The following is a 13213-nucleotide window of genomic DNA, read 5'->3' on the forward strand; positions in this document are numbered from 1 at the left end:
TAACACATTTTATTGACAGCCCCTGTGCTCCTAATGAAATGCTAAATTTATCTCCCGTGGCTGCCTTGCCCTGCAGCTACCCGCTATGGAGATAGAGAGAATGGAGGAATACTACAACACGGAAGGCATTCAATTAAAAAGGCGCAGCGCTCCCACAACCCTTTTGTCCACCCTCCCTCTTTATCTCAAATTTATCAACCTGGCTGTGATTCCGAGCACAGATAAAAAAACCCACCTACCATCTTTTATACATTTTCTTTTTGTTTTGTTGACTCCTTTGTCTGACGGATAACCTTTTTTTTTTTTGTTTTTTTTTGTTTAAACTTCAAAGTGGCTCCCTTCACCCTCTCTTTGTGAAGAACATTTGCGTGCACGGTGATACAGCCTGTTACATCCCCACATCCCATGAAAAATGTCCCATCCTTGACGACACTGGTGCAATAGGAAAATGTTATGAAGCACTTAAAATTTGTAAACTATCTGTCTGGAGCAGGAGGGCTCCTGTAATCACTACCCTGTGCACATATCTTATTAGTTTGTTCAACAAAGCATGCAGTACGCGAATCCAACAAAACAATTTAACAGCTGAGAAAACCATCAAACACAATGGCAATTATCAAAAACACACAGTACAGGCTCCACTAATTCTAGCGCAATTAGCGACATTTTAATTTGCTGTAGCGACATTTTGTTTTTTGGGGCTTATATTGTTTGTTTGTTTTTTTTTGGGGGGTGCCCAGAGCACAAGCCTCAGTGATGCGTGCGTGAGTGTGAACTTGTAGTGTACCGACCGCGCCCGCTCGACATACCTGAGTTGGCGAGTGCAATGGCCTTGAGGGTGACGAACTCCTCCTTCTCCACCTTGAGCTTCTTGTACTTGCGGACCAGCTGCAGGATGGACACGTACATGTCCAGCAGGCCCGTGAGGCGCGAGTGCTCCTCGTCCATGATGTAGTCCTCGGCGTACACCAGCTCGTCCTCGTAGGGCAGCGAGCGGAACACGATGCTCAGGATGAGAATCTCCATCCACGCGCTCTGCAGGAGGCTCATCTGGTCTCCCAGCGACAGGTTGGAGAAGCCTGGGAGGGGGAAGGAGAGCCACCCGGTCAGCTCTACCGCACCAGCCTACAGGTACTGGATCATCAAAACCAGCGCCTAAGAGCTCCTAACCAGTTCTTAAAATTTTCCCATTTTGGCACTTGTGAAGTCTCCTTGGATATCGGTCTTAAATGCGCATAAAAGGTCCAAAACTAATGAGTTCAAGGTGGCAGAAGAATAAATGCATGATGTTGCATTATCTTCAGCTGTGGTTTGTGTTGTGTTAAAAAAAAATTAACCTGGACCTTAAAAGACTGGATGGGAATACCCTGGGCTGTGTCCACTTGTGAACTTCAAACATTCCGTTTGGTTGTTTCACATGTTTAGGAACGTTATATTTTTAGATGCACATTGAAACACTCTTTTCAGAGGGAGGCCAGCCTGCTTCAGAGGGACTTAAGCGAAGGCAGTAAATAAGCACAGAGGTTAAGATCTCTGAAACATGAGGCTTTCCTACTTTTCCCTGTTTCCTGTCGCACTCCTATTCATCTGAGTGATATAATCACCCGGACAGATCCTCGTTCAGGAGGTTAAGGACGTGACCTGCGGTGCTTAGCCTCCTGTTAGCAGTGTATAAGTGCATGTGCCTGTGTGTGTGTGTGTGTGTGTGCACGTGTGTACGCATGCATGTGTGTGTTTAGGGAAGGGACAGGTGATGAGGTGAAGACAGAATCTCCCTGCAAGGAGAGAGGTCGAGCACCCCCTAAAGCCTTGCCCAAATCCTCTTTCCAGCACTGAAAAACAACAGCTTAAAAATTCCAGCTGAAAGCTTGGTGATTGGCTACATTATAAATACAACATCATTTTCAGGGAAAAAGGCCCTTCCCTCTTCACCTGCTGGAACGCACCATTAAAAACAAATGATAAGACTTTGAAGAATTACGGAGGTGGGCAATTTTGGAGAAATTCAAGAGAGGAGAGGGGAAATTTGCGGAAAGGAAGAGAAGATAGCCATCTCCCCCATTTTTCTTTTTCCCCTCAGCTGCCAATAAACTCTTTAAAGCGCCCCCACCCCCCCCACCACCTCCCCCCTGCTTGCACTCTGAGCGCGCTCAGTTTGCCCGCAGGCACCCTATTCTGACAGCATATTAGTCCCTCCTCACAGTCTGATGATTAAAATGATTGCTTTTACAAGTTTACTGTGGCAATGCTATCTGCTCCCTTATAATTAAAAGGCGGTTGATTACTGTATTGACCAGGCTAGGACACGCTCCTCCCCCTGCCGTTTCTCCCCTTTTTTTAATACATATTATCTCATTGAAGAAGAGTTGGGGGTTGGGTGGCGGGGTGGGGGGGGGGGTGATGTTTATCGGTTCCGCCTGACACTTTGGAGTGTTCCCGCGCACTGCAGGAGGAGAGAGGGAGCAAGAGAGAGACAGAAAAAGGGGGTACCTGAGTGTCCAATTTCTCTTATCAGTCTGATGAACACAAGGAAAAAGAAGAGCTGGAGGATACATTAATTAACAGATTGTAATCGGCCTTCAGAATGTGAAGGGGAATCAATAGTCACAAGAAGGGAGGCGTCTGATCAAACACAGGGCAGTGATGGCGGGGGTAGGACATCTGCAGACAAACCCCCCAGAAGCCCTCCTCCTCCAGCCTCAGGGAAAAGTTAACACACTAGTTTAGGCAAACTCTGTTATTCCTTTATTGACATTTCTGTTAGTAGCGCTTAGATAACAGGGAAATGTACTATGAAGGATATATAAAAATTAGCATATATATATATATATATACATATATATATATATATATATATATATATATATATATACATAAAGAAAATCTGAATCTGCCACCTATACATTATGTTTAATAAACAGAAAGGTAAAAAAAGCTTCATAAATTATGTTTTTACTTTTCCAAGAGGTTTTAATGACATAAATACTCATGCCATTAAACTGTACATAATAATGATGTGTATAACCACTTTGCAATGTTTTCAAATGGCTTAGCTAGGTATTGGTCTCTGTTTCACTTTTAACCATAAAATTACCTGATTTTGTACAAAATGTCTTCCACATCACAAAACAGTTGCTATATAATAAACCACATTTCCCCTACTTTAAGTGCCAAAGGTGCTGACTTTCAGGTCCCTTTCATCACTGTTCTGTAACGGCAACAACAATTTGTTGACCATCAATCAATCAATCAGTCTGTCTGTGGTGTAACATCCCTGTTCAAAATAAAAGGCCACACCAGCAGTCCAGCACTATGCACTGTTTGAATTGACCACTGGAAAATTGTAACATAAGGACAGATGTGATGCAGATTGATCTGGGCACTGAGTCTGCATAGCGACTACACACAGACAGATTCAGCCGCAGCTCTATTTTTAAGGAAACTAAACCCACAACCTCCACGCTTCGCACGAAACGTCACTGTACCCGTGAAACGTAAACCCCCCCCACCACCAGCCCCGCGCTCTACGTACACGAGGCGATGCAAAACTTCACCCAACCCCTCAAAAAAAAAAAAAATCACAAGACGCTTCCCAGCTCTGCGTGCACTTTAACTACAACAGCCTGCAATTATGTTTGACAATAAAAGCCCTCGGATTGAAACCCAGGACGCAATTTGTTGTGAGGCCGGAGAGGCGATGCTTCTCCTCGTGCGGCGCCGTTTTCTTCGGGAGGCTAAATTATCGCTCCAAATGGGATCCTGTGTCTTGCCGTGCCTTTTTCCACTCAATTTAATCCAGTAATGAAGTGACTTCCCGGCACCCCGGGTCAGACGCCGCTGTTGCCGCGGCGCGCTGGAGGTGGCGTGGAGTTAAGTGCCGCTCGAGCAGGTGATTTCCCCTAATGAAATATCAATATTTACATCTTCATTTCCAACCTGCTGCTTTTGCACAGTTTGACCAAACATGACACAATATTGAACAAGCCGAGGGGGAAAGTCTATACCGCTGCCGGGCCCTCTGGCCTCCCCCGCACCAGGGAGTGCCGCGGCTTGCGCCAGCTTGACCTCTGCAGCCACGGCATGCTTACCTGCTCCTGAGCAGGGGGAAAAAACTGACTCTTTCAATGTTTTGGGCTTTTTGTCAAATTGTGAAACAGGAGGTGCACGTTTATTTTTCTTCTTTTTAACACATGCAGAACCATGCCATGGTTTGAAAATAAAAAAAAATACAAGCAAAAGAAAAAAAATGTAAAAACTAGGAGTGTGTTTTTCATCTCTACCGACAAGGCGTGGGCTGGTTGGGGCATGAAGATGTCTGTGAGACATCATTACAGGATCCCATGCATCTGTGTCTGTTCCAGAGACTTCCCATTATCTGAGCAGAGAGAGGCGCCTTGTGCTGTCACGCGGGGAGTGACAGGCCTGTCCCCGGGCAGGGGGAGAGTGACAGCTGCACCGCAGCTACGCGGCGGGCAGGTTAATCGCTCATTTCGCTTTTAACACAAGACGGCCTCCTTTCTCCTCTCCTCTGCACTGCACAGGGATCGCGTGCGCGGATCTTTTTTGATTTTTCAGTCACTTCATTACCTGGGCTGAGGTTTCTGCAGGGAGGGCGGTCCCGGACGTGCAGGCGTGAGCAGTAATCAGTTTGTCTGCTCGTATTTACGGCGCACAATAAACTGTGGCCCGCCAAACAGCCTCCACAACAATGCCAGGCTCGGCTATCCATTAGTGACATATTTCAACCCCAGAACACCAGCGTGGGCCTCTAGTCCAAAGGACTACTGCATTTGGCAGCGGGTACTGACTCAACAACCATGAAAAAAAAAGAAACAAACAACAACGACATAAAAAAAGCGTGTTTAGTTTCTCCGCGTATTGTTGGAGGCCCGCTTTGTTTTGCCGGCCCATTTCACCGTGCTCGGCAGCCTGCTTGCCTTCCTCCTCCACCACCTCCTCCTTGACCCCTTGGCCTGACTCTGCGCCCTCTCCATTAAATTTGTTCACACACCGGCAACGCTAATTTCCCTGTCTGTTATGCAAATTTCCAACAGCCAAGCCCCCTTCCCCTGGTGCCAGAGACCCCCGTCCCTCAAAGCCCCGAGCCCAGAACGAAGGAGGCTGGTGGAGTGGGGGAGAAAAAGGGGGACGCAGAAGGATTAAACAGCAAAGGTGACAGGAAAGAAAAAGAAATAGATTTTCGAGCATGATTAAAACTGAGCGCATCCATATAATCATCAGGAGCGGCGTGCGCTAAGGGGCTCCGCAGTCGTCTTATAGGACTGCCATTTCATTTGCTTTTAGCGCTCTGAGGAAAAAAGACAGGGGCGAGGGGGGGGTGGGGGCGGTCGCGTATGGGGGGGGGGGGGTCGTGGGTAATCTCTCTCGCTCTCTCTCTCACTTGATAAATCTCAAACTGTCACGTTTATCTCTAAACAAATCAGTCCAGACCCCTGCCGTGGAGAGGGGCTTTCCTTCCTCTTCCCTTCCCTCACTCTTCCCTTCCACTCGCATTAGTGTAATTCTATCCTTCCCCTCTCCGTCACGTCTGCTCACGCGGCTCCCCTGCGAGACGCCAAGCCCCCGCCAGCCGGGTCCAAATCCGCGGGCCTTTTCATTTTTCCCCCGACCAGGCCCCGGAATTAAAAGCTCCAAATTTCCGTTGAGTGGAGTTCATATTGTATTAATTTATTATTGTTGCCGTGTCCCCGAGGGCCATTAGTGTTGGTAATAAAAGGAGATGTAATTATGAGGCTGCGAGGCCCCCTCCAGCTGCAGCCCCCTCGTATTTCATCCTCAATCAGACCGGGGGCGAGCGAGAGTAATTCGTGCTGGACAGGGGCTGATCTATCACGGCTTACAATCAGACGCCCCCCCCCGCCTGACGAGTGGCCGCCTCTCCTCCACCAACAATCTCTCTGTAACCAGCCCGGCAATTGCCAGGTGTCTGCAAAAAAACCCACTGATGTGCAAATCGGCCCTTTCAGTAATGCGCTGGGCATGTTTCTTACTGGTATTAAACAGGGCGAATTTATCAGGGACGATCCAGCGGTGTCACAGAGAATACGGTTTCTGTCGCAGAAGCACGAGAATTGAGCTGTACAGTCCATACTTTTCCGCAATCCAAAGTATTTGCCATTTTGGAGTAAAAATAATCAAACTGGATCTGAATTGATAATGCTGACGTACTGATTTACTGATGGCCATGATGTGTGTGTGTGTGTGTGCGTGTGTGTGTTTTTGCGTGTGCAAGTAACTGAATGTGCATGCGTGATTGTATGTGCTTGTGTGTGTTTAACCGCGTGTTTATGTATGCAGGTGTGACTGCACACGCCTATGTGTGCGCACGCGTGTGTGTGTGTGTGTAACCTGCATCTGCCACCCATGATTCTTTCTGAATTTACATGACAGCATCAGCAGGACCTAATCAATAAATGCGCGGCAATAAATTGCAGCACTTGACATAAATAATTTGACCCTAACCCCGGTCACATGTGGAAAGCTGCTGCTCCACAATAGCCTTGAAGTGATGCAATGAATATTTCACCTCCTCTGATGCTGCAGCAAATAAGGCCAGGCGCTGTAATATGACACCGACGGCTTGGCGGTTTGACCACATTCATCTTTATTTCAACAGCAGCCAATGGCACGTTTTGACTGCATAGACAATGGAATTGAAATTAAACTGCAACAGCATCGCATTATATTAATTTTCGTTAAAAAAATTACATCCACAGAACTTTCCCCAGTTTTACTGCAAATTTGTCAGCTAGCCACTATTTTGATATGCCTTTAAGAAGTTCAGAAAGCCTAAATTTACACAGAAGCTGGTGCACAGGCCAAATTTTTATGGCAACTATATGCATTTCTAAAACCACAGTCATTACGCTTATCCCATGGCAAGGTGCAGAGAATTGGCACTTTGAGCACTGGGCTATGAACGTTATGAGGTTTTATAACATTAAATACAGTAATCCCCCTTGTCTTAATCCTCACCCTCTGACCCTTTGACCCCAATTCCTCAGCGTTAAGCACTCCCCAGAGTCTGGGATGGCTTATTTCCTGTTAAATGTCTCTGTTCAAACCAAAGATCTGGCGCAATCCAATTTGAATCGTTTCTACTGCACATAATTAATTTCTATTACTGGTGACCAATGTGTTTAAACACGGGTTCCTGTTAAAATAATGGTTGCAAACATTTTGAACCCCACTGCAAGACAATACAGTCTTATGAGACATAAAGACCAGCACTGTAACATCATGACACCAGGTCTATGATAAAACTGCTACACAAATAATTGCCATTTATGAGAAAGTCGTCATTACAAACACAGAACTGGGATGTGGTCACTAACTGGTGCTGAATTTATCTACTATTCTATTACCTTCTCTACCTTCTTTATTCTTCTATTACCTTTGGGTTTGGTGCTACTCTTTATAATAAGGCTTCCAGTCACCTGTTTCCTTACAAAAAAGCATCCCTATAATCTAATCATCTGTCGAGAAAAAGATGCAGGTTTTTCACTCTTACGTCTCACTTACAACCACGTTCCATTCCAACACAGCACGACAGCAGTCATCTCTGCCTCCTGCCTGCCCTTCTCCACATCAAAACCTTCAGGAGCTCCGTTCTAAATGAAGGCACCGGCAGCCATCCTGTTTCATTATTACTGCTGTCATATCTTTATAGATGGGCCACATGGATCACTGGGATCTTACCGCTTTTCGCGGGGGCCTGCACCCACAGACCTGACAAGGAGGAGGAACACCCCTTTCCTGCTCCCCCCAGCCCCATCCTGTCACCAAGATGCTCCCACCCCTCACCCCCCCCCCCCCTCACCACCACCACCCCCACCCCCTCTATCCTCATCTCATGCGTAGGTTTTGGGCTGCAGCATCCTCCTGAGTACTCAATCTATCTTTATAAGTCTACGTCAGCCGGTAAATTGAATATACTAAAAGCTGTCTGTTGGTCTCTATATTTAATAAAGTGTGCTGATGAGGTGTTGATTTATAGCCTGGCTGTATTCACACTCTATTACAGGGAGATTACGTTGCTTGAGTGGGATCAGCCTGGCAACGGAGTAAGTAGATTTCGCCGTTTAATAGGAAAGGGGGAAACAGGAGCTGGGGGGCTGCATGAACGAGCCGCAGCACCAAGAAATGCCGAACATCTCTGTTGGCGTGACGACTGCGGGCGGTAATTCTCTTCACCGGGGGGGGGTGGCTGTGCGCAGTGAGCCTAGGTATGAGGGCATGACACGCGCAGGTGATGTCTCCATCAAAAGTGCCTCTCTGCTGGAATCTGAATCCAGAACCCATGCACATGTTATTTGTGAAGCATGCAAAACCAGGGGGGATCTAGTGGAAGTCAGGAGTGGTATACGCGATTGCTGGTCTGAAGCTGTCATTGAAGAAGCTGTTTAAATGGTGTAAAATTCAGAGACAGTGGTGCAGCGCAGTAATGGAGCATTGATCAGAGAGCATCTTTTACTCCACTCAGTAAAAAGCACACGGCCGTAACCACATGTAAAAGCTCACTGCATTTTCGAATTTAATTATGTGGAAGCATGTGCTGTCTCTATTGGAAATTACTACGCCCTGCATTTGACTTTTTGTTACTTGTTTGCATTAGACTTGAATAAACTCACTGGTATACCGATTATAGCTCATTAATACACATCTATCACTAAGCTATTTATACTGGTGTTTGTCAGTGCTTTGGAGTAAACATCATCGTGCCTGTTTCTATTAAAAGCAATCAGAAATTTTATGTGACAAATAATTAGCCTTGTAGTATTGTCACTTAAATTTAGAGTGTAAATTTAAATATACAGTTTAAAGAGTTACGATAACAAATGATTGGCTAAATATTGTGACACGATCTGGTATGGAACTAAGTGTAAATTGAACCAAAACACTGACTATAAAAGAAACGTCACACATTTCTAGTAGGTGGAGAAAGGTGACAATGGGTTACACACGAAATGTTAGCATTAGAAGCAGCTGTGCACTCTTCTCTCGAGCAGAGCAAAGTATCCAAAAAAGGACGGCATTGTCGGGCCTGGGACAGAGGGACAGCAGGTGACGAACGCTCAGCCGGTGGTGAGAGCCTGGGCCTCCTGTATGGACAGAATGCATGGCGGATTCCACAGAGGGACACATGACATTCACGCGTTCTGCTAACCTTTGGGGGGCTCGGCCTATCCAGCCCCCGCCCAACTGTGTGCCTGCCAGCGGAGTAGCACCCAATCACGATACACGCAGACAGTTTGAGTCTGTCAGCATCGTTAGCGCTCGGCTGCAGTCACTTTGTCCAATGAGACATGGGGTGCCGGGGGGCCCTTGGGAGGCGATGTGTGTCAAAGGTCTTTAGTGCCTCCTGAGCAGCGGGCCATCTGTCAGTCTGCCTATCATCACCCATAATGACCGTGCAACAATTAATCTGTGGGTGTACCAGCCTCCAGTAACCAGCAGCAAAGAGAGTAGCAGTCCAGAGCCTCTCTGTACATCAGTCCCCCTGACTACTAATGCTCCAGAGTTACATTAAAACCTCGGTGGCAGTAACAGGACAGTATTATCAAAGCAGGCACTGCCCAGAGAGGGAAACATGCTACGTAAATGTACGTGGAGAGTCTACATGGGGAAACTAATATTTTTCAATGTCAATCTATGCAACAAAATAATAATAGCAAATTTTAGTTTATATAGTGCTATTCCTATGTAAGCATAACAAGGTGCTCACATGCAATTAATAAACAACAACAACAGAAAACACCGCAAAGCTGTTTAGAGGTTCAGTGATGTTTGGTGAGTACGCTTAGCTCAATGTCTTTCACCAGCAGCAACATACTAGGCTTTACTAGTTACAGATCATATGACTGTGGAAAATGCAACCTGGTGCTAATCATTATTATACTGTTTATTACTTTTGTTGTTTTTGTTCACAACAACAGCAAGGATAATAGTAGTATGCCATGGTTTCATTCAGTAAGGGAAACATGAGCAATAATATGTACACATTTGAACAATATTATCTATGCTATTGGTCCTCTTCAGGCTTATTAAGCTAAAAGAATGCCTCTCTTTGCAATACTGATGTGCACCAGATGACTGCAGCAGTGTGGCTGACAAATATTGCATGTGCATCAATATCAGAATGGTAATTGAATTGATCCCCATGTTCCTTTAACCAAATCCAGATAACAAGACAAATTAATCGTGATCATGTAGAATAAAGGCAAGCTCTGTCTTCCATAGTACTTCACAGATGTGTGTGTGTGTGTGTGTGTGTGTGTGCGTGTGTGTATAATTTTATAATTTTGTAATTATATAACTATACATGCTATAATTATATTTTTATAATTATAGGTAGTTTTATTTTAACCACCAAAAGGGTCCCATTTCATGCAGGAAGGGCCACTCCACAGCGATTCAGATATTACTTTGACCCGTTCAAACAGATTTCTAAATATTAGCTAAGAGAAGCAGCTATGAAAAATCAATCAGGGAACTTAAGTGGCAATTATCTTGACACATCTATTGTTACCTTTGGACTTGGTTGTCGCCCGTCTGCCTCCATCCTAATCAATGCCCCCCACTTCATAATGAACTGTTAATCTTTTTTAATTCCAGTGCCCAAGGCCTCAAAAAATCTATTGGAATGCTATCAGCAGTTTTTTCCTTCTCTCTCTCTCTCTCTCTCTCTCTCTTTTCTGGGAGACAAGACAGATGTGGGCAGGCCGCGCCGGCCGCGGGTTACCCCAAGGAAAGGATTGTGCATGCAACACCGTACAACCCACGCCTCGCTGGGCAGTGAACCGTCTCTGATCAGCTCAGCCGGTACAACAGAGAGAGAGACCGTGCGTATTTCAGCTTAACTCTCCCCCTCTCACCGTGTGTCTGAACTGTCTGAATCCTCTCCCTCAATGCCATGCTGTTCATCAGTCCTCTTTTAATGGTCATCCTCGGAGCACGATGATGCATGAATGCTGGCTTCCTATCCCGGAAAGCATCGTCGGTCTGTGCTTGATCAATGATCAGTGCTAATATTCTGTTTAGTCCTTTATGCAAACTGATTTATGTGGATGGCCACTCTTCACTGTCACAGTAGTGCACTTCTTCCCAAAATCGATGTAAAAGATAAAGGCATTAGGTTTACTAATTTCTTACACCATATTTTAAATATTCTTAATAATTCATGATATTGTTTAACAAACTATAACACTTGGTTAAATAATTCAATCAGATGTAAGGACAGAGGCCATTGCAGTTAGAACCTTAGTCACTACATTGGTTGGATAGGAGCTAAACAAGCGTTTGACCAACCAACCTGCTAATACAGTAGTATGCATGTGACATGATAGGTTTTGAATTCTGATGGATTTTGTCTCACTGAAACAATTCTTCACTGTCAGGCCACACATGCACCATACATGTAATTTGAGATGTGAAGCTTTGAACAGAAGCATTGCATTGTGCATACAACATAGAGATGCTGGGATGAAAGTGAGCCTTTTATGACATGCTTCAGAGACAAGTGAATCACACTCATGAAAGCATGGATCCCTCCAGTAAGCTGCACAACAAATACCTGTGTTTGCGCTTTTTCATGTTTACCTGGGCGAATTGGCTGAGGTTTTTCTCATGAGTGTGTCTGCACATTCTGACCTACTCACTGTAATCTGCTTATGGTTAATCATTCCACTGCAGCCATTGTAACCATATCCATCCCCTGCCAATCAAAGCAGGGGTGAACATTATCCCTTTTGGCCATTTTGTTTAAAGTACTAAACTGATGATTATTAGGGTTTGACAGGAAATAGGATAGGTAGAAATGCCCTCTCTAAGCCAGGAAAATAAATCAAAATCTATGTATTTCTAATATTACTGCATTAGAATGATATCCCCTGATATCATCGTTAAATGCGTATGGCTATGTATGATCCAGAAATTCTTCGCCATAGAAATTTGATGTAAGAGTGCATTCCACCATCAACCCCACCCGTCTGTTGCCAGCAACAGTGGATTTCAGAACTTCTGCAAGGATTTCAATAAAATATTCATTTTAAAATATTAATTCTAAATATTAAAAGATTAATATTAAATGTTAGGAAATTGATGACTATTTATTAAGGAAGTTTAATATGAAAAGGATCCCTCTGGTTCAGTTTTGACATGTGTGGCTAGGTTTGGGTGAGGACTAGGGTTAGGGCCGTGTTTGGCCAGGCACAGCCAGCTTGACCATCCGTTTGCACACAGGCAGAGTGACACGGCCCATGGGGTCGGGAGGAGTGGACTGTGTTATTGGGTCAGCTGTGATCCACTCCTGGGTAAGCCGCCCCGTAAACTGTCCTATGCTGACACAGCAGCGCGGGGCTGCGGCAGAGAGGGGAGGCCATCCTTTTAATCTCCTTACCAGATAACGCCTCTCCCCCATACCTGATCACAGCCTATTCCCAAAATGCAGCAACCGCAGGCCTGCCTGCCTGCCTGGGGCTGCAGCTTTTGTGGGCTGATGACAAGGCATGGCCACATGTGCAGCAGTGCTGGTGCATTTTGGGTAATTAGCACAATCAGGGACAAAATGAAACCATTGTGAAATGGAGGGAGGAATTTGAGAACAGTGATTCACAAGCTGCATCATTTCTAAATGCCACTGTTCTTTGCTTCCCAATGTCATAGTTAACATGCAAGGGGTTGATTAGTCAGATCACAAAAACCTCCTTCGTTTGCAGACAGTGGGGTAAACCTAACAAAAAGTGATGAAATAAGAAGAAAGGATGATTTGACTCTGTTGAGGGGAAAACACAATTTCTGTATTTTAGAAGCAAAACAGTAACAATAACTTAGTTTTCTTAAATGTCTACTTCTAAGCCATTACTTCCTCTGTGAGAATTTCGGACCGAGGGGAAAGGGGCATCCATGATTACTTTCATCAATAATTCAATTTCACTGCTTGTGTGCAAAGTACTTCTCTTATTTCAGTAAGAGGGTCTTCTCCTCTAAATCTCCCCAGTGACACCAGGCTCACCATCCCCTCCCCATTCAAATCAGGGGTTTCAGCTGCACTCCATTGATTTGATTTTTTAAAACAGCTCCATTCTCCTCTAGGTGCACCTGAATAGCTGACGTTTATTATCTGCGTGCCTGTGTCTATGTGTGTGCGCGTGTGTGCGTGTGTGCGTGTGTGCGTGCATGCGTGTGTTTGTAT

General features: G+C 45.2%; 1 protein-coding gene across 5 annotated transcripts in view; it reads right to left on the minus strand.

Moving 5' to 3' along the window:
• Nucleotides 1-13213, minus strand: part of esrrb (estrogen-related receptor beta) — a 63811-nt gene that overhangs the window by 4187 nt on the left and 46411 nt on the right. For all 5 annotated transcript variants that reach the window (XM_036542028.1, XM_036542029.1, XM_036542027.1 and 2 more), the window contains one exon: nt 810-1079. In XM_036542028.1, coding sequence (XP_036397921.1) covers nt 810-1079 — 270 coding nt within the window. The remainder of the gene's footprint in view (nt 1-809; nt 1080-13213) is intronic.

The sequence above is a fragment of the Megalops cyprinoides genome, chromosome 12 (assembly GCF_013368585.1).
Source record: "Megalops cyprinoides isolate fMegCyp1 chromosome 12, fMegCyp1.pri, whole genome shotgun sequence".
Lineage (NCBI taxonomy): Eukaryota > Metazoa > Chordata > Actinopteri > Elopiformes > Megalopidae > Megalops > Megalops cyprinoides.